At 43.4% G+C, this 23,840-nt stretch overlaps 1 protein-coding gene across 2 annotated transcripts in view; it reads right to left on the reverse strand.

The window, feature by feature from the left end:
- Nucleotides 1–22,075, reverse strand: part of LOC139578291 (protein shisa-like-1a) — a 43,116-nt gene extending 21,041 nt beyond the window's left edge. Inside the window, exons 1-2 of one of the 2 annotated variants that reach the window (XM_071405697.1) lie at nucleotides 21,426–22,059; nucleotides 667–852 (exon numbers count right to left, since the gene is read on the reverse strand). In XM_071405697.1, coding sequence (XP_071261798.1) covers nucleotides 667–733 — 67 coding nt within the window. In that variant the 5' untranslated portion in view covers nucleotides 734–852; nucleotides 21,426–22,059. Of the gene's footprint in view, nucleotides 1–666; nucleotides 853–21,425 lie in introns of both variants that reach the window. The other variant, XM_071405696.1, reaches the window with a different exon arrangement.
- Nucleotides 22,076–23,840: the final 1,765 nt, after the last annotated feature.

A 23,840-nucleotide genomic window follows, 5' to 3' on the forward strand; every position in this document is an offset into this window, starting at 1 on the left:
AAAGACTACACACTTAAACACAAACACTGTGACGGAGCTGGCCATACCCTGTGCACATCAAGAGGTTCAAATAATAACTGGACTGATAAAAATGGTCAGAATTCAATAAATATTTATTAGGCTATAAAACAAATGTTTTTAAAGAGGTTAAAACCCAGACCATGCTAAAAGGTTATTAAAATAAAAACTTTTCCTGCAGAAAATATAGCAAGTCTACCTTTTCCAAGCATTTTTTCCCACTGTTCAAATAGACCACCTTTCAAGACACAAACCAACACACCTGAAAACAGTGAAATTGACAAGACAAACTACTGAAATGTTGAGGATGAAGTTGATGTTAAATGTACAAATATGTAATGGCTTGAATAATGTCCGTTTTGGGCCCAATTAACACACAAGTAACAAAATCACACATTTAAAAAAGGTGAAAGTGAAGATACATTGAATGCAATAAAATGCCATCTTCACGCATGCACGCACGCACGCACACACGCAAACACACACACACACACACACACACACACACACACACACACACACACACACACACACACACACACACACACACACACACACACACACACACACACACACACACACACACACACACACACACACACACACACACACACACCATAACAAAGAGGTGTATAAAACCGCACTGACCTGCGGTGGACAGCAGGAGGAAGATGACCGTCAGGACATTGAAGGACTGCCGGCTGGTGACAGTCATCTTCGGGTCCTCATATAGGACAGAGGACAGGAGGGGAGATTCTCTGCTTTAGCTGTACCAGGACATCATCTGCTCTCTGACCCAAACAATCACATTGCTGCTGCTGTCCGGTGAGCAACCTGGACGCAACAAGAGAACCAATTAATCACTTAATTAGATTAAATGTATGTATAAAGCCTGTTGTGGAAGAACTATATCAACAGCTGTCGAAAAAGGGCTACAGAATCTTTGGATCAAATAACATAAATCTAACCACAGGTTATTTTCTCTGATTGGACAATTGCACCTTGCAGCATTCACAATGGACCAAAACGATTTGAAAAAGTGTTTCTCACCCTTCTAATAGTTGTGATAAATAGGAGTGCTTGTGTTGGTAAATGTGGGACTCTCTCACCTAGTGATAAATCATACAAAGTGAGAAGAGGACCCTGTCTGGCTACAGAGGTGTTCTCGATGAGTCTGCTTGTAGTGATGCATCACAGCAGTTCATGGAGGAAATCTCTCGTTTAAATACTGAGTGTCCCCGCGAGGCCTGTGTCATGGCTGCCATTAGCATCGCACCACTCTATCAAACCTGTCCAACATCCGTACACTGTGGCTTAGTGAGATAAATGACTTAGGAGGCACACTTTGTGAGGATTGAGGACTGTTTCTGCTCTTGGACAAGTTTTTGCCTCTTGTTTATGCTTAAATTAAGGATGAAGTGCAATTGGTCACTGTGTGTTCCTGTGGATTAAATGTTCATCTGAGATTGTGAAATTTAAAACCACAGACTTTGTCATCAAACACTCTGAATAACCATGAAGGGTTTTAGTTTATACAAAAGTTAGTGTGACAATCTCCTCTTGCTCGTCTGAGATACAGATACAGAAACACTCATCAGCAGTGTAGCTACATCTGTCAGAGCTAGGAGGAATCCTACATCTCCCAGGGGGAAGAGGAGAAAGCCTGGTGAGGCTGGTTCCTGCTTCATAACGTTGACGATGCAGAAAATGTGGATGTCTGTCTGCTGAGGCTGTTGGTCTCTATCACTCTGTGTGATTTCTGTCAATCTTCCCATACCTGGTCCTGTTTGGTGCAGTATATCTAGCCCTGGCCTGTATGTCCCTGACAAGAAAAGGGCAATAGGTACTGTTGGAACACAACCAAAGCCAGATGGCCGCCATACTGTATAGTGCAGTATGGAGAGAATAGTGTTTGTGCCATTACAGTATAGCGGGGCTTTTTCAGTTTTTGTCTTTAATAGCTCTTTCCTCCTCAGGGAGGTAGTCAGAGAGTCTCTCTAGACGGAGCCTGTTAGGGCAGCCTTTCCTTTCTTTTCCTCTGCCTTCTGGAGAGAGAGAGAGAGAGGGAGAGGGAGAGAGAGAGAGAGAGAGAGAGAGAGAGAGAGAGAGAGAGAGAGAGAGAGAGAGAGAGAGAGAGAGAGAGAGAGAGAGAGAGAGAGAGAGAGAGAGAGAGAGAGAGAGAGAGAGAGGATGAAGGTATCGTGTTCTGTCAGACAACATGTGACTCGTGGCCAGGGATTCCCATCCTCTGAAAGATCCTCCTCCCTCCTCCCTCCTCCCTCCTCCCTCCTCCCTCCTCCCTCCTCCCCAGGCTGTCTTTCACAGGGTTTTACATGAATTCTGCCTTTTGAATCTTTTTTTAAAATGTGGAATCTCCCCTTTGTGTCATCGGCTGTCCTATTTAAGTCTACATGGTGTAAACAGACATTTATTCTGATAAACAAAGAATCTGATGTGGAGACAGAAGGTTTACATAATGAGCTTAATGTAAGTGAAGCAGAACCCCTATTCCCAACACACACACAGAATATAATCTCCGGAGTTGAACACATGTACTGCACATGTGAACAGACATGTTACACAGATGAATGGGCAGCAGGCTGTTTGCAGCATGTTAAAGACTGTCCTAAGATGTAACGCAAAATGACAGAATATTCTAGCCATTCTTTCTAAAAACAACAACAAAAACTGAACAAATATTATGCAATGTAAGCATCATTTGCTAAGGAGCAGCACAAATGAAGGAGCAGGCAGAACACCATATTCAATCTATTACAGTATTATGCACAAATTGCAATTTTTTCTGGGCTGGACAGAGAATCAAACAGGAGCTGGACATGTTACCAATTACTCCTGCATGCTGTCATGGTTCCACCTGTCACCAGAGGGTGACAGAGACCGTCCTAGAGACATTTACGACACTCAGCTGTGTCCTATTTAGAGGTGTGTTTTCTGTTGTCTTTTGCTGAAGCTTGAATTATGTGCCGGGTTCGTTTGTCTCTTGAGTGAGTTTATTCGAGACTTAGTGTTTGTTGTTTTCCCAGTGATCCTTCCATTACCATTTCTCAGTAAAGTATTATGTTTATCCTTAATCGCTGATTCCTTGTCTGGTCTCTTCTCTGCACCTGGGTCCAACTTCACCATGTCACAGCAAGCTTCAGCCTACAACACAGAACCAGCAGAGATCACCCAGATCAAGAATGTTGTAAACCACCAAGGAGCACAGCAAGAACAACTCCTCCAGATATCAGAAACCCTCCGGGCGCTTACCAACTCCCTCCACAGTCCAACCTCAACCCAGGAGGAGCCAATGCCCAACTCTCATCACCCAGTGCTACAGGTGTCTCCGTAGTTCCTCCAGGGAACCTGCACCGGGAACCCAAGATCCCAGCCCCCGAGCGGTATGACGACCACCTGGGAGAATGCAAGGGGACTCCTCACCCAGTGCTCTCTGGTGTTTGAGCTACAGGCATCCTCGTTCCACACCAATCGGGTCATGAATAACTACATAATCGCTCTACTCTCAGGCAAGGCCCTGGCATGGGCTACGGCGGTGTGGGAACAGCAGCCACCATCCTGCAGCTCCATATTAGCTTTCACTGCAGAGCTTCGACCACCCAGTCGGAGGACGAGAAGTGGCCAGCCGACTGTTCAACATCCGCCAAGGGGCCAGACCAGTGGCTGACTTCGCCATTGAGTTCTGCACCCTTGCCGCCCAGAGTGGGTGGAATACGGAGGCACTGGTCACCGCTTTCCACCAGGGGTTGTCTAACTCGATCAAGGATGAACTGGCCTCTCGGGAACTGGGAGAGGACCTCGAGTCTCTGATAACGCTGGAAATCAGGATCAACAACCACCTTTGAGAACGTGTGAGACAGCACTTTTTTGACACTATCCTGGTTTCCTGAGCATCCCAAGCCCCCCGAACCCAGCATTGAGGAGCCCATGCAGCTGGGACACACACGTCTGAGCCCACAGGAGCGTGACAGGCGCATGCGCGAAAGCTGCTGACTCTACTGCGACGGTCCCGGCCATCTCCATGCTACATGCCCAGAACTGACGGAAAATTCCAGGGCTCGCCAGGACAAGGGGAGACCCTGACGAGCTGTGCAGTTACCCCCGGCTACCCAGTCACCGTCTGTCACTACCTGCAACCCTCCACTGGGACAACCGTCAGCACCAGATTCAAGCTTTTGTGGACTCCGAGGCCGCAGATAATTTCATTGATCAATACTTCGCCAGAGAATTACAAATCCCCTGCGTGAAATGTCCCATCCCTCTGCAGATTCAAGCCCTCGATAGATGCCCCATAGGCTCCGGCCAGGTGGAATATCAGACCAAGCCCATTCTACGGAAGGTAGGGGTGAATCACTCTTAGTTCTCTTTTGATCACGGCTCCTGAGAACCCCCTTATCCTAGGGTACCCCTGGCTAGCGCTACGTAACCCACTACTCTCCTGGTCCACGGGACACCTACTAGACTGGGGTAAGAACTGCCAGACTAAATGTCTAAGAGCCCCACCTAGAACCTCGCTGTGCCCCCCTGCATACATTGAAGACCAGGACTTCTCCGCTCTCCCTCCCGAATACTTTGACCTCCGGGAGGCCTTCAGTAAGAGGCAAGCCGCCACCCTCCCTCCTCATCGTCCATACGACTGTGCAATAGAACTCCTACCCGGCTCCAACCCTCCCCAGGGCTGAATTTACTCCCCCTCAATCCCTGAAGCTGCAGTCATTGACAATTACATCCGGGAGTCGCTGGAGGCAGGTTTCATTTGCTCCTCAACATCCCCAGCTGGTACAGGTTTCTTCTTGGTGGGAAAGAAATATGGAGGTCTGTGTCCCTGCATAGGCTATGTAGGAGGGCTGAACAGGATCATGATTAAGAACCGTTACCCCCTACCCCTGATGTGCGTCACCTTGGAGCTGGCCCAGGGGGCCCAATTCTTCACCAAACTGGACCTCCGCAAAGCTTACAATCTAGTGAAAATCAGGGAGGGAGATGAATGGAAAACTGCCTTTAACACCCGTAGTGGCCACTACGAGTATTTAGTCATGCCATTCGGATTATCAAACTCACCGGCAGTCTTCCAAGCATTGGCCAATGACACTCTTAGCGATATGTTGAATCGGTTAGTCTTTGTTTACCTCGACAACATCATGATCTTCTCCAAGATCCTACCAGAACACATCCTGCACATCCGCAGTCCTGAGACGCCTTCTGCAGAGTAAACTATACGTCAAGATTGAGAAGTATGAGTTCAATGTATCCCAAGTCTCTTTCCTGGGCTACATTATCTCTACTGCCAGCATCCAAATGGACCCTGTTAAGGTTAGGTCGGTCACTGACTGACCCTGTCCCGCCTCACTCAAACAAGTCCAGCGGTTCCTTGGGTTTGCCAATATTTACACGCGTTTTAAACAGAACTTTGGTGCAGTGATAACGCCTCTCACGGCCCTAAACCGCAAGTCCCAGACCCGTTTTGGCTGGACTCCCGAGGCTGACAGGGCATTCATGGAGCTCAAGGGACTTTTCACCTCTGGACCCATCCTCATTCATCCTGATGCTACTCATCCTTTTGTAGTAGAGGTGTACGCCTCAGACACTGGAGCAGGGGCTGTCCTTTCACAGCGGAACGACGGGGACAAGAGAATGCACCCATGTGCCTTTCTTTCCAAGCGGTTCTCGCCAGCAGAACGCAACCATGATGTAGGCAACCGGGAGCTCTTGGCAGTCAAGTGGGGTCTTGAGGGGTGGAGACACTGGTTAGAGGGGGCACCTCATCCTTTCATGATCTGGACGGACCATAAGAACTTGGTCTCCATTCAAGAAGCCAGGAGGTTGAACGCTTGCCAAGCAAGGTGGGCTCTGTTTTTTAACAGGTTCAACTTCACTCTAGCCTATCGCCCGGGATCCAAGAATCAGAAAGCAGATGCCCTGTCCCGCCAACACGATGTCTCTAACGAGGAGAGGGGACTCCGAGCCCATCATCCCCAGCTCCCGCATTGTGGCTCCTGTGTTATGACAAGCCCAGACCCAAGAACCTGACGCTGGCGGGGTCCCACTAACAGACTTTATGATCCGCGATCAGCCCATTCTCAAGTGTTACAATGGAGACACTCCTCTAAATTAACTGGGCATCCAGGGGTTAATCTGGTGGCCCAACATGATTGAGGATGTGAGATCCTTTGTTGCGGCCTGTTTCACCTGTGCCTAAAGCAAGTCATGACAGCTCCAACCTCTGCCCATCCCCAGCCGGCCCTGGTCCCACCTGTTCGTAGACTTTATCACAGGGTTACCTCCATCCCACGGTCTTATCACTATCCTGGTGGTCGTTGATCTATTCTCCAAGGCAGCCCATTTCATTGCCTTACCCATGTCTTGCTGATTGCCCATGTCTTTTGACGACACGGATTTCCCCAGGACATTATTTCGGATTGTGAGCCCCAGTTCATCGCGCGGTGTTCGAAAGCCTCCTGCTCAATGTGGGGGGAGGTAGTGAGTCTCTCCTCGGGGTTCCACCCACAGTCGAATGGGCAAACGGAGCGGGCCAACCAGGAGCTGGAGAAGTTCCTCCGCTGTTTCGTCTCCACACATGCCAGCAACTGCAGCAAGTTCCTTATCTGGACGGAGTATGCTCACATCCCACTGCCGGTCGCCGTTCGAGTGTCAGTTCGGGTACGCCCCCTCCCCTGTTTCCTGATCAAGAGGCCGAAGCGGGGGTGCCATCAGCCGAGGCGTTCATCCTCCTTGCTCCTCTCATCTGCCCGACACCAACACCAGGCAAACCGGCACCGAAGGCCTTTTCGGCTCCTCTGACTGGGTCAACAAGTGTGGCTGTCCACCCGTGATCTTCCCTTAAGGTGGACTCGTGGAAGCTCGCTCCACGCTACATAAGCCCATTCAAGATCCTGAGTCGCATCAACCCGGTCACCTACCATCTCCAGCTTCCCAGGTCTATGAGGGTTTGTCCATCCTTCCATGCCTCTCGTCTCAAGCTGGTAAGGACCAGTCCCTTCTCTCCCCCCACACCTGCCCCCTCGACTTGTCGATGGTCGCCCGACCTACACTGTCCAGTGTCTGTTGGAGGCAGTACCTGGTGGCCTGAGAGGGCTACAGCCCCGAGGAGCGGGCGTGGGTGCCTGCCCAGTACATCCTGGATCCGGGACTCGTTCGGGACTTCAACCAACTATGTGGTGGTTGCCCTGGCTCCGCGGCTGGATCCGCTCCTAGAAGGGAAGATACTGTCATGGTTCCACCTGTCACCAGAGGGCGGCAGAGACCGTCCTAGAGTCATTAACAACACTCAGGTGTGTCCTATTTACTTATTATGATTTCCCTGTTAAAAAAGGTGTGTTTTCTGTTGTCCTTTGCTGAAGCTTGATTTATGTGCTGGTTGCATTTGTCTCCTGAGTGAGTTTTCGAGACATAATGTTTGTTTTTCCCAGTGTTACTGTGATCCTTCCATTACCATTTCTCAGTGAACTATTATCCTTAACTGCTGATTCCTCGTCTGATCTATTCCCTGCACCTGGGTCCAATCTCACCATGTCACACATGCACTATGAAGTCTGCATTACTACCAGACAGGAGAACCAGGTCTGTCAGTCGGTTGATAAGAAACTACTGAAGGTTTCGGTCTGTTTGCAAATTACGACGAGATAGAGAGAAAGACACACTCTTATTGCATTCTTACGCTGTCTTGTTTTTAATCCAACATTTGCTTCCAGCCAGTAACACATTTTGCTTTCTAAAATGCTGTTTTGTTTGCTCTTGAGTTTGTTCATCTAATGAGTTTGCATCTTTTGCGGGGCTAGACAGAATATTGCCTTCTGGATATAGATTTCTATTTAATTTATTATTGATTGGCTGTTCAGCTGTTAAATCCAAGGAAATGGCTTCAACCCCTTTGACCCATTTACCGCATTGTCAGCCTAGGAACTGCAGGATGTAGGGCATCACTGATTCACCTGTATTTGTCTCGTTGAAATGCCTACATGGAGCGCTAGCCTTGATGTCTCCTCATTTCCTATAGCCATACAAATAGCCTTTTTGGTTGCAAGCCCTGTCTATCCATCCTAATGTACAATTCTACTGTGCCAATCTGTCCCCCGAGACACAAGAGGAGTGAGTTTGTGGGGAAATAAGATTAGCTGTCCGAACACAGGAGATTGAGCATTCCGGTCAGCTATCGTCTCCAGGCATCAGTTCCCATTCCTGGTCTCACTGATGGTCTGATTGATGCTCTTTATGAATTCATATCCGAATGAATTGGATTTTATTCCAGTTTTATGACTTTAGAGTTTCAGCTAGAGACTGTGCTGTGGTCCGTTATGAGCCAACATTTGATAGCTGTAGTAACGCTGGGATCTAATGACTGTAATTGACACACAAGCCTCGACAGCAGATCATGATCAAATAGCTTAACGGGGACCATCCGGTGCTGTGCTTTCATGCTCTGGTCTTTGTGTGTGTGTGTGTGTGTGTGTGTGTGTGTGTGTGTGTGTGTGTGTGTGTGTGTGTGTGTGTGTGTGTGTGTGTGTGTGTGTGTGTAGAAATGTATAAGACTCTTTCCTTTGTAGAGGTGGCATTATTTTATGAAGTATATCCTTCCTTTGGCATGAGTGCATTTTGTTGTCCAGTTTAAATTGCCATGCTTGAAATATCAAAAGCACAAAATCCCCCCTCCAAATTCGAGGTGCCTTGTGTACATCATACCTGCTGTTCCCATAGTGACGGCTCTGAAGAGGATGTAGTTCTGTCCTTTTTCTAAAAAGATTAAAATCCTCAAAATAAACATAAGGCAGTAGGGTGCACATGTAAGTGGACTTGCGGCTTGAGGTTGCCTGGGAAACCTTCTCTCACAAAAGAGACGGGGGGGAAGAGTGGTTATTGCTCTATCTCGTGAGTAATTAGCGTCTGTGGTAGTGAACAGGAAATTCAAAAAAAATAAAACAACACGGCAGGGTTACCATGCCAGGGAGCGTGGTGTGTTTGTGGTGAGTGTGGCCCATACTACTTTAATGGGTTGCTGTATTATGTGCCTGCCTGCATGGGAGGATTGTTTTTGGCTTGTAATTAAAGCTAGAATCCTTAGTTGCTACATACATTTTTTGGACTTATACATTAATTATATATACTAATTGACTCTTGAAGAATATAACTTATAAATGCCTCATGCGCTTAGTTTATTAACTGTCCCACCACATCAGAACCCCAAATATATGTAAACAATATATGTAAACAAAGTGAACTATAATTTTGATATAATGGATACCTTACATTTCTCCAGGCCCATCCCTCAGCTATTCACTAAAACACAGGCAGGGTGTCCACTCTATTAATGTTTCAATTAAGGATTACAGTTTTAAGTTGACAAAATCAGAGGAAGCAGCACTGTAATCAAACTCAATTCAGCTGGAGGCCTGTTGAGATGTGTCTGTAGGGAGAAAACGCTGCCCCTCCCCCATCCCACACACTGCTCGTTCTTCTCCCGTCAGAATCCTCAAGGACAGATATGAAAAGTGGGTTTCTTTTTTTTTGGAAAGGCTAGAAGTGGGGCAATTGTGGTGATATTCTTTCCAAAGGCTTCAAAACAACTATTTCGAGCCTGAACGCATATGGGATGAAATAATATTGTCACATCGCTAATTAATATTTTCTGTCTTAGAATATCTCAATATCTCAAAATCAATCTGTGGCAACTGTAGCAATATACATTTGGCACTAACATATTTGAAGTTTCCTCATTTCTTTGACTAGACCGATATTGTGAAGCTTGACTTCTCATTGAATATGGATTGATATTGGCAAGTTGAAAGTGATGGAAATAGGATACAGACATAACTTGATTAAGACGTATCCACATGCATGAACCATTCAAAGGCATATATTAGTAACATGTAAAAGCCACCCAGCGGTTTTAAGCAGAGCTGATCTCAATACTCTCTGGGCCAACTTAGAATTAAACTGACGATGATGTCCTTTTGGTGCCAAGCTCACTCAGTAATACAAATATACAAGTAGCCGAGAGATTTTCTAATGAACCTGCCACTGGAGTGTAACAAGTTGATTTCATTATACAATCAAGGCCCTCAAAATAAATTGTGGATTGGAATTTATTAGAACCCCTATCATATTGCACGTTTTTCTCTGTTGCTCTCTACTATCTACAAAGCCCATGCTTCCCAGAGGATATAAAATACTAGAGGATATAAAATACTATGGTCCACTTCTCTATGAGAGAGAGAGAGAGAGAGAGAGAGAGAGAGAGAGAGAGAGAGAGAGAGAGAGAGTGAGAAAGAGAGAGAGCAAAATCAGCCAAATTGAATGAGGCTAAGTGGAGTATGATCAACACAAAGGAAGCAGCTGCCTGTATTGCCACCAGTCAGCTAGTCAACACTGATGTCTGGCTGCCTGTATTTTTTTGTATTGTTGTGGGTAGCTTTAAAGATGCAGTCCGGCACTTACAAATTTGTAACATATTGTACAAATTGGAATTTGTAACATATCCTACCCAAAAAATATACATTATATGAAATGGATGACATAGTACACCATTTTTGGGGACCCATTTTGGCTCGTGAGCGCTACTTTCAAAACTACTGGCTGAAATTATACAGAATCTTAGAAGCATCGCTTTTAATGGAAACACAGAGGAAGTTTTAAGTATGAATATCTTGTTAGAATTATGTCTCGTTAGAATGAAAGATTTCACTGAGCACCAAAATGTGTTGTAGATTAGATGTACCCACACTAAGCCATTCTCATAACAGCATGGTTGTCTACTGAGTGTTGATGTAATAAATCATTAGGGAATGATTAAGATCATCCAGTCATTATGGATGATTCTTATTTTCATTAATGTTGCATTAATGTCTCTATGTTGGATTCCATATTTGAAATTCCTATCTGGCTATTTGTCCATGAGGTTATTGGGCTAGGAGTATATTTAGAGGCTAGGGTCAGAGGATGATGTGGTGGCAGTCCAAGAGAAATTAGTTCAGCCCAAAGCACAGTGTCAGAGAATCCAAACAAACAGTCTGGTTGTGTCTGGGAGATACTGTCTTGTCTGCCCATATCAAAGATCACATACAGGGATAGGACATCTCTCTGGAGGATATTTTTCTGGGTACCCATAGCCTTAGTCCCGCTGTTGTGGTTGTCAGACTACTTGCCCAAACTATAAATACTGTAACTGAATTTAACAATAAACATATTGACTGAGATGAATGACTTGACATCAATCTCCCTTAATCTACAGGATCGGTGTCCCTATACCGGGAAGGCTGAGCTAACATGCGCTAATGTGATTAGCATGACAGTTGTAAATAACAGCAAACTTTCCAGGACATAGACATGTCTTATATGGGCAGAAAGCTTAAGAGTATGAAGTCCCTAACAAGCCCAAAAAAGGGTACTACATCCTGTTATCAGAAGTGTATGTAGAGGAGTGTTGGGTTTGGCACAGCAGATAACCCTCCTTAAACCAAGATACAGAGACACCGCAGAAGATATACACCCAGAGAGCTCAGACTCCACCAGGTCACAGAGGTCACTGGGCAAAGGTCACACACATGCTTCACACACAAACACTGCTTCTGGGAATCACTCTTGCTCTGAGAGAATGCAATATCCACTTTCTATCACTCTACTCTGGGTTTCAAACACTAATGGTGTTTTGGCAGGTGGTTTATATGGACTGTTAAACACCAAAAAGTGGAGAGTTGAGGTGAGCTCTTCCAGCTAGAGCCTGTTTCCAGAGATTGTAATGTGAAGTGTTGGGTGGCTGGGCCTTTACTGAGGAATCCCACCTCGTTACTGAGCCTGTCTGTCCTCTTAACCCTGTTGTGTACGTTTCATGTTAATTAATTCTGTGTTCCTGGTCCAAAATGACCACCCCATTATAGCTGATTATAAATCCATAATAATACATATATTATCACCTAATGTTGTGTTAGATCTTTTTATCAACTAAAGTTCTTGCGAACATTACACGTTTTGAACTTCTATTTGTTATTTCATGGCCTGTAGGCCTCATTGACCTGAGCTCATACAACTCGTTTTTGAGTAAAAAAAGTATGGATAAGTATGCATAATGCATGGATGATTTTGACTATAACAAATACTCAGATTAAATATATTGTGCTATTTATCACAGACTACTTTGTGTCAAAGTTTAACAAGGACTCTCCTCCTCACCAGTGTCATGATCAAAGATATGATCAATAGCTTCAAATACAGTATATAATTTGGTCATTGTGCTGCCACAGAATGAATTGTGAGCAAGAACTCAAAAAAACTTGATATACCAGAGCTGTGAGAAAAGTTCTATATATTATTGAAACAATGTTGCAATTGTTTGTGAGAATGTCAACAGGTGTGGTTCCCATTGGGGGGAAAATTATATTGGGAAAGGTTCCCGTGGGGGTTGCCATGGAAGCCAAGAAGGGGAGTGAGGTGTGTGTGTGTGTCTGTGTGCTCAAACACACATGCATGTGGGGGTCTGGGAGAGGAAGTGTGTCCATCTGATGAATGGGCATGAGCCTGAACTCAATTTTATACACTAATTGTAGACTCACCCATTCATTTCTAATGACCGGTAATTTTAAATAAGGCACCCAAAATGTAATGAAAATCATCTAAATGTATTTTGTGTGTTCAGATGCCCTGTGTAGACAAAGTCATGGAACCTTATGACAATCAGATTACATTAACTACATTTTTCAGAGAAAGAACTTGTAAATCAGTCCAATTCGACCGGAACACAGCAGGAGGGTTAATGACCAGAGACACAGCCACAGTGCCTTCAGAAAGTATTCATACCCTTTGACTTATTCAACATTTTGTTGTGTTACAGACGGAATTCAAAATGGATTGAATATATTTTGAATATATTTTCTCACCCATATACACACATTACCCAACAATAACACAGTTAAAACATGTTTTTTGAAATGTTTCCAAATGTATTGCAAATGAAATACAGAAATATCTCACTTACACACCCCTGAGTCAACACATGTTAGAATACCCTTTGGCAGCGATTACAGCTGTGAGTCTTATGGATAAGTCTCTAAGAGCTTTGCTTACCTGGAATGTACAATATTCTTTTCAAAATTCTTCAAGCTCTGTCAAATTGGTTGTTGATCATTGCTAGACAACCATTTTCAAGTCTTGCCATAGATTTTCAAGCAGATATAAGTCAAAACTGTAACTCAGCCACCCAGGAACATTCACTGTCTTCTCGGTAAGCAACTCCAGTGTACTGTAGGTTTGGCCTTCTGTTTTAGGTTATTGTCCTGCTGAAAGGTGATCTCATCTCCCAGTGTCTGGTGGAAAGCAGGCTGAACCAGGTTTTGCTCTAGGATTTGTTCTTAGCTCCATTCTGTTTATTTTTTATCCTGAAAAACTCCCCAGTCCTTAACGAATACAAGCATACCCATAGCATGATGCAGCTAACACTATGCTTGAAAATATGGAGAGTGGTACTCAGTAACGTGTTGTACTGGATTTGACCCAAACATAACACTTTGTATTCAGAACAAAAAGTTTCTTGCTTTGCCACATTTTTTGCATTATTGTTGCAAACAAGATGGATGTTTTGGAATATTTTTTATTCTGTACAAGCTTCCTTCTTTTCACTCTGTCATTTAGGTTAGTGTTGTGCAGTAACTACAATGTTGTTGATCCATCCCCAGTTTTCTCCTATCACAGCCATTAAATTCTGTAACTGTTTTAGTCACCATTGGCCTCATGGTGAAATCCCTGAGCAGTTTCCTTCCTCTCCGGCAACTAAGTTAGGAAGGACGCCTGTTTCTTTGTAGTGACTGGGTGTATTGATACACCATCCTAATGTAATTAATAACTTCACCATACTCAAAGGGATATTCAATGTTTGTTTCTTACCCATCTTCCAATAGGTGCCCTTCCTTGCGAGGCATTTGAAAACCTCCCTGGTCTTTGTGGTTGAATCTGTGTTTGAAATTCACTGCTCAACTGAGGAACCTTACAAATAATTGTATGTGTGGGGTACAGAGATGAGGTAGTCATTCAAAAATCATGTTAAACACTATTATTGCAGACAGTGATTCCATGCAACTTATGTGACTTGTTAAACAAATGTTGTCTCCTGAACCTAGTTAGGCTTGCCATAACAAAGGGGTTGAATACTTATTGACTGAAGACATTTCAGCTTTTCATTTTTTATTCATTTGTAAAAAATAAATAAATTGAAAAACATAATTCCACTTTGACATGGGGTACTGTGTGTAGGCAAATGACCAAAAATATCAATTTAATCCATTTTAAATTCAGGCTGTAAGACAACAAAATTTGGAAAAAGTCAAGGGATGTGAATACTTTCTGAAGGCACTGTAGTTCACCTTCTCAGTCAAGGTGAGGTGATGGAACTTTATAGAAAAGTAACGTACTGTAGTTCACCTTCTCAGTCAAGGTGAGGTGATGGAACTTTATAGAAAAGTAACGTACTGTAGTTCACCTTCTCAGTCAAGGTGAGGTGATGGAACTTTATAGAAAGGTAACGTACTGTAGTTCACCTTCTCAGTCAAGGTGAGGTGATGGAACTTTATAGAAAAGTAACGTACTGTAGTTCACCTTCTCAGTCAAGGTGAGGTGATGGAACTTTATAGAAAAGTAACGTACTGTAGTTCACCTTCTCAGTCAAGGTGAGGTGATGGAACTTTATAGAAAAGTAACGTACTGTAGTTCACCTTCTCAGTCAAGGTGAGGTGATGGAACTTTATAGAAAAGTAACGTACTGTGTTTTTTTAAACTTCTGAAACCATATATTAATAAGAAGATGGGACAACATAGTGTTAGCTTGAGGAACGTATTTAGTAAGATGAACCGGATATACTCACAGAGCATTATAGATACTGTAGTTCATCATGCTACAGTGATGAAGCACACTGACCCATTCCATTCTGGCATGCTCTCTAAACAAAAATCGATATCATTATAACTAAAATTCTGTCCCTTCTCAAATATACACTTGGCTCTCCAACCCTGTTCCTTTTCTCCAACCGTAATCTAGCGTACCTGATTTCAATAATTAACTAGTTGATAAGCTGAATCAGGTTAGTTACAACTGGGGTTGGAGTGAAAACCTACAGGATGGTAGCTCTCCATGAACATGGTTGGAGAGCCCTGCACTAGGCACTTAGATATTAGCTGAATTCTATTGTGATTACTTTTTGCATGATTTCATACAAAATGGGTATGAGATCTCATCGTTGTGGGGTAAAACCTCAAATCTTATTACATGAACATTTTGTGAATATGGCTGATTGAAATAGTAGAAAACACGAGGTGCAATGTTGAAACTTGGTTGTGCATCAGCAGTTTTCCTCTTGTTATATGTCACTCACTGACAGTCACTCAATTAGGCCATGTCAGTAAAACTATTTTTGATTGGTCAATGAGTCTAGACAGCTATCTAAACTTCTAGTAATCATGGCTGAATTACCGACCTGGGCACGCAGGGCACGTGCTCAGGAGCCCTGACCACCAAGGGGCCCCCATTGATGTTGTTAGTTACTCTCACTCAGATATCATATTAACATAGCATAAGTCCTGGCAAAATGTGTAGAATTGCAGGATGTACTTTTAAAACTGTAAAAAAAAAAGTGCTGAGTTAATGTGGCTTACTGTGTAGCGGTTAACTGTTTAGCTAATAGGCTAAGTGTTTGTGGCAATTTTAGATTATTTTTGTTGCTGTTCTCCGACAGTATTTTTGAGTTTTTAAATTGTATCGAAATGCAGTAAATGAGCTTCAACTTTCTTTAAGAACAATTCAAGTTTTTCTTAACTTCAGTGTAAAACTAACTGGATTCTGCAACAATTATGGATGATAATGCTCCGAAGGTGTATCAGGGGGAGTTGGAATATGCAAAAAACACATTTCCAATTCACACATGCATATTAATTCACACTTGTAAATGTGCGAAATAGGACAAATATAAGCACCCACCAAATTATTCGTATTATTTTCATATTACTATTATTAACGGTGGGGAAGATGGCTCATTATAATACTGTCTGTTCCAGATATCAGGAGTCATAAATAACAGATCTTATAATGAATCACATTCCCTCGATCATTATCCCAGACAACAAGGCCAATACACACAACTACAGTCATTACTACAGACATTACTACAACAGAAATATCACATGTTCTGTTTAATGCACAGACGTCTCAGTGTCATTTTGTGCAGTTTTCCATGAATATCATTTGATTGTGAAAAGCAGCTGCCAGCTACATCAGTGGATCTGGATCAGAAAGAGACAAAAATCGACTCTCTTACGGATGCACCTTTTTTTATCTGTGGTTCCCTCTGTCCCTGTGCCATCCTGTCTGTCAGTACGTTCACACCAGACCACATGGAGATGAGAACATTGTCAAAGAAGGAAAGTACACCTTGCTCCACTTTTAACCCTGAGAACTATATACTAATCTATCGTTCCAGTCCCACTGCTCTGGTGAGTCACTCTGCCGCCAGTCAACGGACACTTAGAGGGAATAGGGGGAAGTCCTGAATATGCCTCATGCATTGGAATCTAAACTGCAGATATGAACAGCTTGGGTAAAAAGATTATGTTACCCACTGAACATCAATGAACAAATAATGAGAGAAATGTTGTCCCTCTGAGCAAGGACAGTGAGTTATGGGTGATAATTGCATCCACTCTCTCATGGTTTGTTTAAACCCAAACCTTGGATATTACTACTCGTGTTCTGAGTGATGTTGACTTAGAGGTCAGTCCATTTTCTCCAATATAGATAATGATATTCTTGGGAATGAGCTGGCACCTTTGATGGTGGACGTGAGGTGAGGTCACATATTCCCTTCGGTCACCTGGCTGTCACATTGCATGTGGACAGACACTAGAGAGGCATCAGGGTCACAGCTTTGACAGTATCCTTTTATCTGGGGTGAAAAGTTCATCCTGTCCTGAAGCTTGGTCAAGTTGAGACAAAGAGGCAGCTAGGGGGACTTCATGCCGTAATGCTAACACATTCACCTGTAATCACGGACGGCAGGTGTCAGACATTGACATTCCTCCCTCATTCACTTTTCGTTCGATCTGGTGGCATTCCCCTCTGTATACACCTACTGGCTGAGCATAGGTCAGTGAACCTTAAGTCTATTATATGGACAGACACACCCCTGCCTCCCCACTCTTCCCTCCTTACTGATCTGTCATTATCTGTTTCCTAATACATGTATAGGACATGTATAGGGTGCACTGTGACACTGGTCTGTCAAAGGTCAGATCCACTAGTCCAGCAATTGGTCACAGGCAGGTAGAGCAAGTAATGAGTATTGACGACGGGGAGCTGAGCTATTCATTAGAGTATGATTCAGACATCGGGCTTTTCAGAACATTGAGTTCCTGCTCCTGTGGATCCATAAATGTTTTTGTAGTATGGATCAAGACATTTTGCCAATGGTAGGAGCATGGTGAGTGGCATGCTGATTCCATGGCATCACAGATTAATTGCTTTCTCGGTCTGATTGTGTTATAATGCAGAGAAGGCTTCAATAGTACCAATATTTGCACAGTTTATATGCGCCATTTAGCAAAGTGCAGCTATTATTGTAATTATAAATCTTGTTTATCAATAGGTCAATACTTCCATAGCCAGGTAGTATAGGATTTAAAAATGTGATGCATGTTCTGTTGACCCAACGATGCACTTCTGTACACAGAGCATTAACACAGAAGCACACAGCACATTAGTATTCAAAACTGCCAGTGGGTGAAAATGTCTCTGAATTTCAACATCATGTTCTTTATTTTATTATTCCTGCTTCTCATTTCAGCAAGGCTTAGATACACAACGAGAGAGAGAGAGAGAGACTCTACCCTCGTGTTGGGTGACAAAGCAACCACCCACAAATAATGTTAATGTGTATACTGATGGAATGACATTGTAGTGAAGGGTGACTACAAACAAATCAACACTATTGACATTTCAGTTTAATGAGTGCGTTTAATGGATTAATGGAATGTGGTTTTATATGGAGTAAACAACAACGACAAGCTTTAATTGTGCATTGTTTTATCCATTGAGCAGACACGGTAATACACAGCAGTAAACGGTGTCTGAATGAATAGAGTTCTCTATTCCTAGTATCAGATGTTACACTTGACAGTGTAACAGGATAGACCGCTAGCTTACTGCGTCTGGCGTCTAATGGTTTTAAATACAAGGCCCTGCGGGCCCACAGACACAGAGGATACACAATACAGCTGATGAGTGGATCAGATGAGATGAGAGTCTATTATACATATATTCCTGCTAGGTTCCTGCTAGAGATGATCATCTGTTGAGTGGAATTGGATACGGGGGAGCATCAAAGGCAACGTCAAGGAACCGACTGCTGTATATGAACTGAGGCTGCCTGCCTGGCTCCGTCAGTCACACAGAGAGAGACAGAGAGAGAGACTCATAGACCCAGCCCAGAAATGGGGAACTCCGTATGAACTTTATGCAGAGATAACTTGATAAGACTGATATTCTATATGGTATTCTGCAAATTTCGACTACAGATGTTTATTAAAGTCATTGACAGTTTTTTTCTTAGCTAACCATCTAAATGGTTTGTTTGTAGACTTGGCATGCTGATAACCTTTCTGTGTTATCTTAAATAAGACATCCCAGTCTTATCCCCCCCACCATGAAAAGCTTATACAATTAAATAAACCTTTCACTTTTCTTTGCTGATAGGGGATAAGTGGTTGTCTCACCTAGCTATTTTAAGATTAATTCACTAACTGTAAGTTGCTCTGTATAAGAGCGTCTGCTAAATGACTAAAATGTCAAATTCTTTTTTTGTGTTAATATAGCCCTATTGGATTGAGGCTATGTTTAGTGCTTTTAATTGACACCTCCCCTTGTAGGGCTCAACAGCTGCCCAGACAGACAGTGTTAGATGTGTGACAGCCTGTGAGACACTAACAGAGTCATGACACTCCAAGCTTTTTTTAGCCATTATCAGACCTACTTCCTCCAGTTCTTTCATGTTTAAGCCTGATAAGTACATCTGCTGGATCTGCTTCTGGCACTGTCTACTGCTGTTTACATCATTTTTTTAAACGTTCACTTTCACTTAGCTAGCTGAATGCAGCTAGCTAGTTTAGCCTACTCAAACACCTGGCTCAAACAGAGAGGGATGTTATGTTAGCTAGCTGGCTATTGCTATCCAACACTGGAACTCTTCCAAGTCAAGGTAAGCTTTTGGTTTTATAAATGAATTGCCGCCAGGGCCCGCCGGTGCAACTGCTAATTCTGACTGTAAACTGTACTGCATGTTTGTAGCGGGTTTACTAGTGTGTTAGATCCCGTAGCTATGTTGACTATGAGGTGACAACAATGGAGGCTGTGCGTAGCGGTTAGCAGTCATGATATGGTTTGGCTTGGAAAGGTTTTTTCGCCTGGTCACAGACAGCTGATGTGTTGTGCACTGAAGTTCCACAAGCGAAGGGAAAAGGTGGGAGGAGGAGAGTGCGAGGAGCAAAGTGAGCAAAGTGGAGCAAAGGGATCATGCTGTTTGTATGTGGCTGCTATGAAAGTGAACTGTGTTTGCGTGTGATCAGTGGTGTATTCATTCTGCAGATTCTGTTGAAAAACTGTTCTTAAATGGAAGCAAACGGGGATAAACATACCTGAATTTGTCCAATGGAAACTCTCATTTGCAACTGTTGGACTAATTATTACACCCTAGATCAGCTAGATGCAGGCAAGAGTTTGCAAGGCGGTATTGAATGTGTCACTGTCTGTCACCTTGATTACTCATAATTCTCGACCTGTGCCCCTGCGATGTAAACTTTAATTCATAGGCTAGGTTGTAGCAACCTCATGATGGGTACATGACGTTACATTGAGCTGGGTGAATGGAATATGAATGACAGTCACCCAATATGCTGTAATAGAAATAAGGCAAAGCTCATAAATAACAATCTTCCTCCCTCATCTTAAACGGTAACGACCACCACTGGTTTACACTGAGAAATACTGCCCCATGTTCCAACCGAGTGTGTGTTCCTATATATCCTCTCCCTTGTTTAATTAAAACGAGTGAATTCATAATCACTTACAACACAGACCCCCTCAGAGCATTTAATGTAAACTTTTCCATTCACTAAATCACTTTCCCTACGTCAGAGAACAGTGTTCTCAGAGAAGGACCCACGGGCGAGCTACTGTGTAAAACCACCCTGTAAGCATGCTGAAATGCATCCATCAACTACAATTCAAGAGGGAATATGCTACATGCTCTCAGTGCCATGCCTGAATCATTTCCCAGTTTGCAGTCATTAAATGTGAAGGCTCAGCACTGTGTGCATTACCCCTAATGGACACTATCTCAAAATACTCCAAAGGCCACTGTGTCACCCACATACTGTACGCAGACAAATCACAGACATGCACACGTGCACGCACAGACACACGCACACACAAGATGCCTCTGGGCACGTTTACTCAAACAAAAACTTGCAACCCACTGGGCACAGACATCAATTCAACGTCTATTCCATGTTGGCTCAACTCAATTTCATTAAAATGACGTGGAAACAACGTCTATTCAACCAGTGTATGCCCAATGGTAAACAAAGCCCATACGTTTTTTTAAACTAATTTCTTTACACACAAGAGTGTGAATTCTAAATCATTAGTCAGTGAGAAGAAGGCTTTATGTGATATACAAAGGGATTCTCCCTCTCCTCTCTAAATCCTCTCAATGCACCTCCACGCGCCTGATTCCAAGTTACCCACCGACAGCCAATGCCAATCTGCCTTAATTGCCTCACATGTAAAGGGAGAGCTGAGAGACAGAATTTGCTGCCCTCGCCTTTCTTACACTGAGCTCACTCTGCTACCATGGTAGAGAGAAAACACTCCACCTGGATATCAGAAAATAAGAGAGCACACCATGTTTACAACCCAACCCAGAGTGTAACTTCTCTCCTCAGTCCTCACAACAAAAGAGGCAGGCATCCCTCAACGATGAAAACAGTGTGTCGTTTGACGTAGAAAGTGTGAACTTTCTCATCCTTCAGTCTCATGACTGTAGATCTTCTCAACATGATGATGTTGTTTTTAAAATGCTTGCTTTTTGTTGTTGTTTACTTTACAGTTCTTTGAGATTTCTTTATATAATGAATAGTGCTATTAAATCTGAATAAATTATTATATATTGTTATAATAAACTATCACACAAAACCATACAAGCTCATGTGTGTCTTCCTGCATGACTATGGAAAGGACAATGTAAGGATATAAATACACACTTTTATAGTGAAGAAAATAGGTCCACACAGAGCAGAAAGAGAGAAAGAGAGAACTACTAGTTATAAGACCAGCTTTTTCAACTCACCTTTGTTGAGCCTATAAAGGAGGGTCTTTCCTGTTCCTACGTTCAGTCAATGTTTACTCTTTGTTTACTCTTCCTTTGTAGCAGCTTGACACAAATACATCCTCACCCTAAGGACCTGATCTAAATCAACAGCGCGTGAGGGAGAGAGGCAGAAAGGAAATGCCAAAGAAGAAGAAAAGAGCACTCTCCTCAAGTCCGCTGCACTGTATCCAACCGTTAGAGCTCAGCGATAGAGTGTGAAAAAGAGAGAGAGAGGAAGAGAGCTAGAGAGATGAAGCGATACTGAGTGAGTGAGTGCGAGAGAGCTAGCGGCAAGCGAGTAAGAGAGAGAGGAGGGTAGCAAGCAGTGTTCACACTAGGGTGACTCTTTAGCCCCGTTTATACCTGACACTTACATGCGTCCTTCGTCCTGATCTTTTCTTGATCTAGTCTGTTTACACTTGTGAAATCGGGATCACAATCCGTTCACAATGCGTATTTTAATCATCTACACCTGTCTGAAAATGTGGGTAAATCGAATGTGGACATTTTCCAGACACGGCACGCATGTTAGCACCAGGTATAAACGGGGCTTCTGTCTTGCTTTGCGTGTGTGTTTCCTTGCTTTTGTGTGTGTGTTTCAGTGTGCGAGCTATGGCATTCCTCACATGTTGTCTGAAACAGAAGCCACAGGGTCAGCTGCTGTCACCGCTGTCTCTGTCTCTTATCCCATTCATACCAAGACCAAGACAAAAACCCGCCAACTTTAGCATGCCGTCTTCTTTTTACTGCCTTTTCTTTATATCAGAAAGATATTGCCAGTAACAAAGCCTGTACTTTTATTTCCACCAAACGAGGTAGTCATGAATGCGGTATTATATTTTAAAGTCCTGTCAACGGCTCAGTATAAAATGTAAATCATCTTACTGGCTTTGGCACATATTAAGTCATGAACATTCTATTGTTGTCCGACATCGTCCTTGTCAGTATGAAAAAGTATAAACAAATAAATGGGGGATTATATAAACATTGCCCAGCTTATTTTTTTTCTTCGTCAGGCAACATACTGTGAATCCTGTGTGAATTAGTTATCTGTTTCTATCTCACTCTCTATCACAGCTGTCTCTCTCTCTCTCTCTTTCCCCTCTCATTCTTTATCTTTGTCTCTCTCTCCCCACACCCTCCCTCTCCCTCTCTCTTCTCCTCCTCCTCGATTCCCCACAGTTAATTTGCATCCCAGAGAGAGTTATAATCTAATCTCCGTTGCAAATGGAAATGAATCACACACAACACACATACGTGCAGTCACACATGCACACACACCTGCACACACACGCAATGGATGGCTTTGGATTGAATCTCAGAAGCAGTGGACGTTATTCCCACCCCACCATGAGAGGTCCTTGCTGTCTGTTTAACTGGGCGGGGTATGGCATTGGCATTGTAAATAGCACTCTGTCATCTCTCTACAGGTCTCTGATTTATGATGTGACACATGTGCCCTGTAACAGAATTGAGGCTGTAAGTGCTTCTCTTCCCAGGAGAGTTAATGTAATGCACAGCACCATGCTACAGAATGCACAGAAAGCCCCTTGCCATCCATATTAGACGTCAAGTGGAAGGTGATTTAGACGCCACCCAACAGACATGGATGTACAGATGTAGGATCTTAATTTGAGCCAGTTTGCTACAGAAGGAAAATAATCCTGCAGCAACAGGAAATGTGAATTATTATGAGGATTATAATTAATGGACATTTTTGTAGGGGTTGATTTAAAAAATTGTAAGGGAAAATCGTGTCAGAAATGTGGAAATGACAAACTTCAGAAGCCCTTTTAAACCTCAAAAACACTACAAGTTTAAATTGTCCTGCATTGCAGGATCGTTTTCCTGCAACAGGGTGATCAAATTAAGATCCTACATCTGTATATATGCACTGTGTGTTGATAACGTGCCATAATTCCCCCTATGCCACACACACAGCACCTGAAGATGAAGTGAAGGGGAACCATTTTAAAGAGGAAAGATGGGAACATATGGCACTGCTATCATCTTGATGTGTGCATAAAAGTGGTTTGGCGTGTGGGTGGTACCTGCACAGTGACTGAGTGATGAGACACTACAGGCAAAGCGTCAATACAGGACTAAGATCGAATCATACTACACCGGCTCTGACGCTCGTCGGATGTGGCAGGGCCTGCAAACTATTACAGATTACAAAGGGAAGCACAGCCGAGAGCTGCCCAGTGACACAAGCCTACCAGACGAGCTAAATAACTATGCTCGCTTCGAGGCAAGTAACACTGAAACATGCATGAGAGCATCAGCTGTTCCGGACGACTGTATGATCACGTTCTCTGCAGCCGATGTAAGACCTTTAAACAGGTCAACATTCACAACGACGCAGGGCCAGACGGATTATCAGACATGTACTCC

The sequence above is a fragment of the Salvelinus alpinus genome, chromosome 6 (genome assembly GCF_045679555.1).
Source record: "Salvelinus alpinus chromosome 6, SLU_Salpinus.1, whole genome shotgun sequence".
NCBI classification, from domain to species: domain Eukaryota; kingdom Metazoa; phylum Chordata; class Actinopteri; order Salmoniformes; family Salmonidae; genus Salvelinus; species Salvelinus alpinus.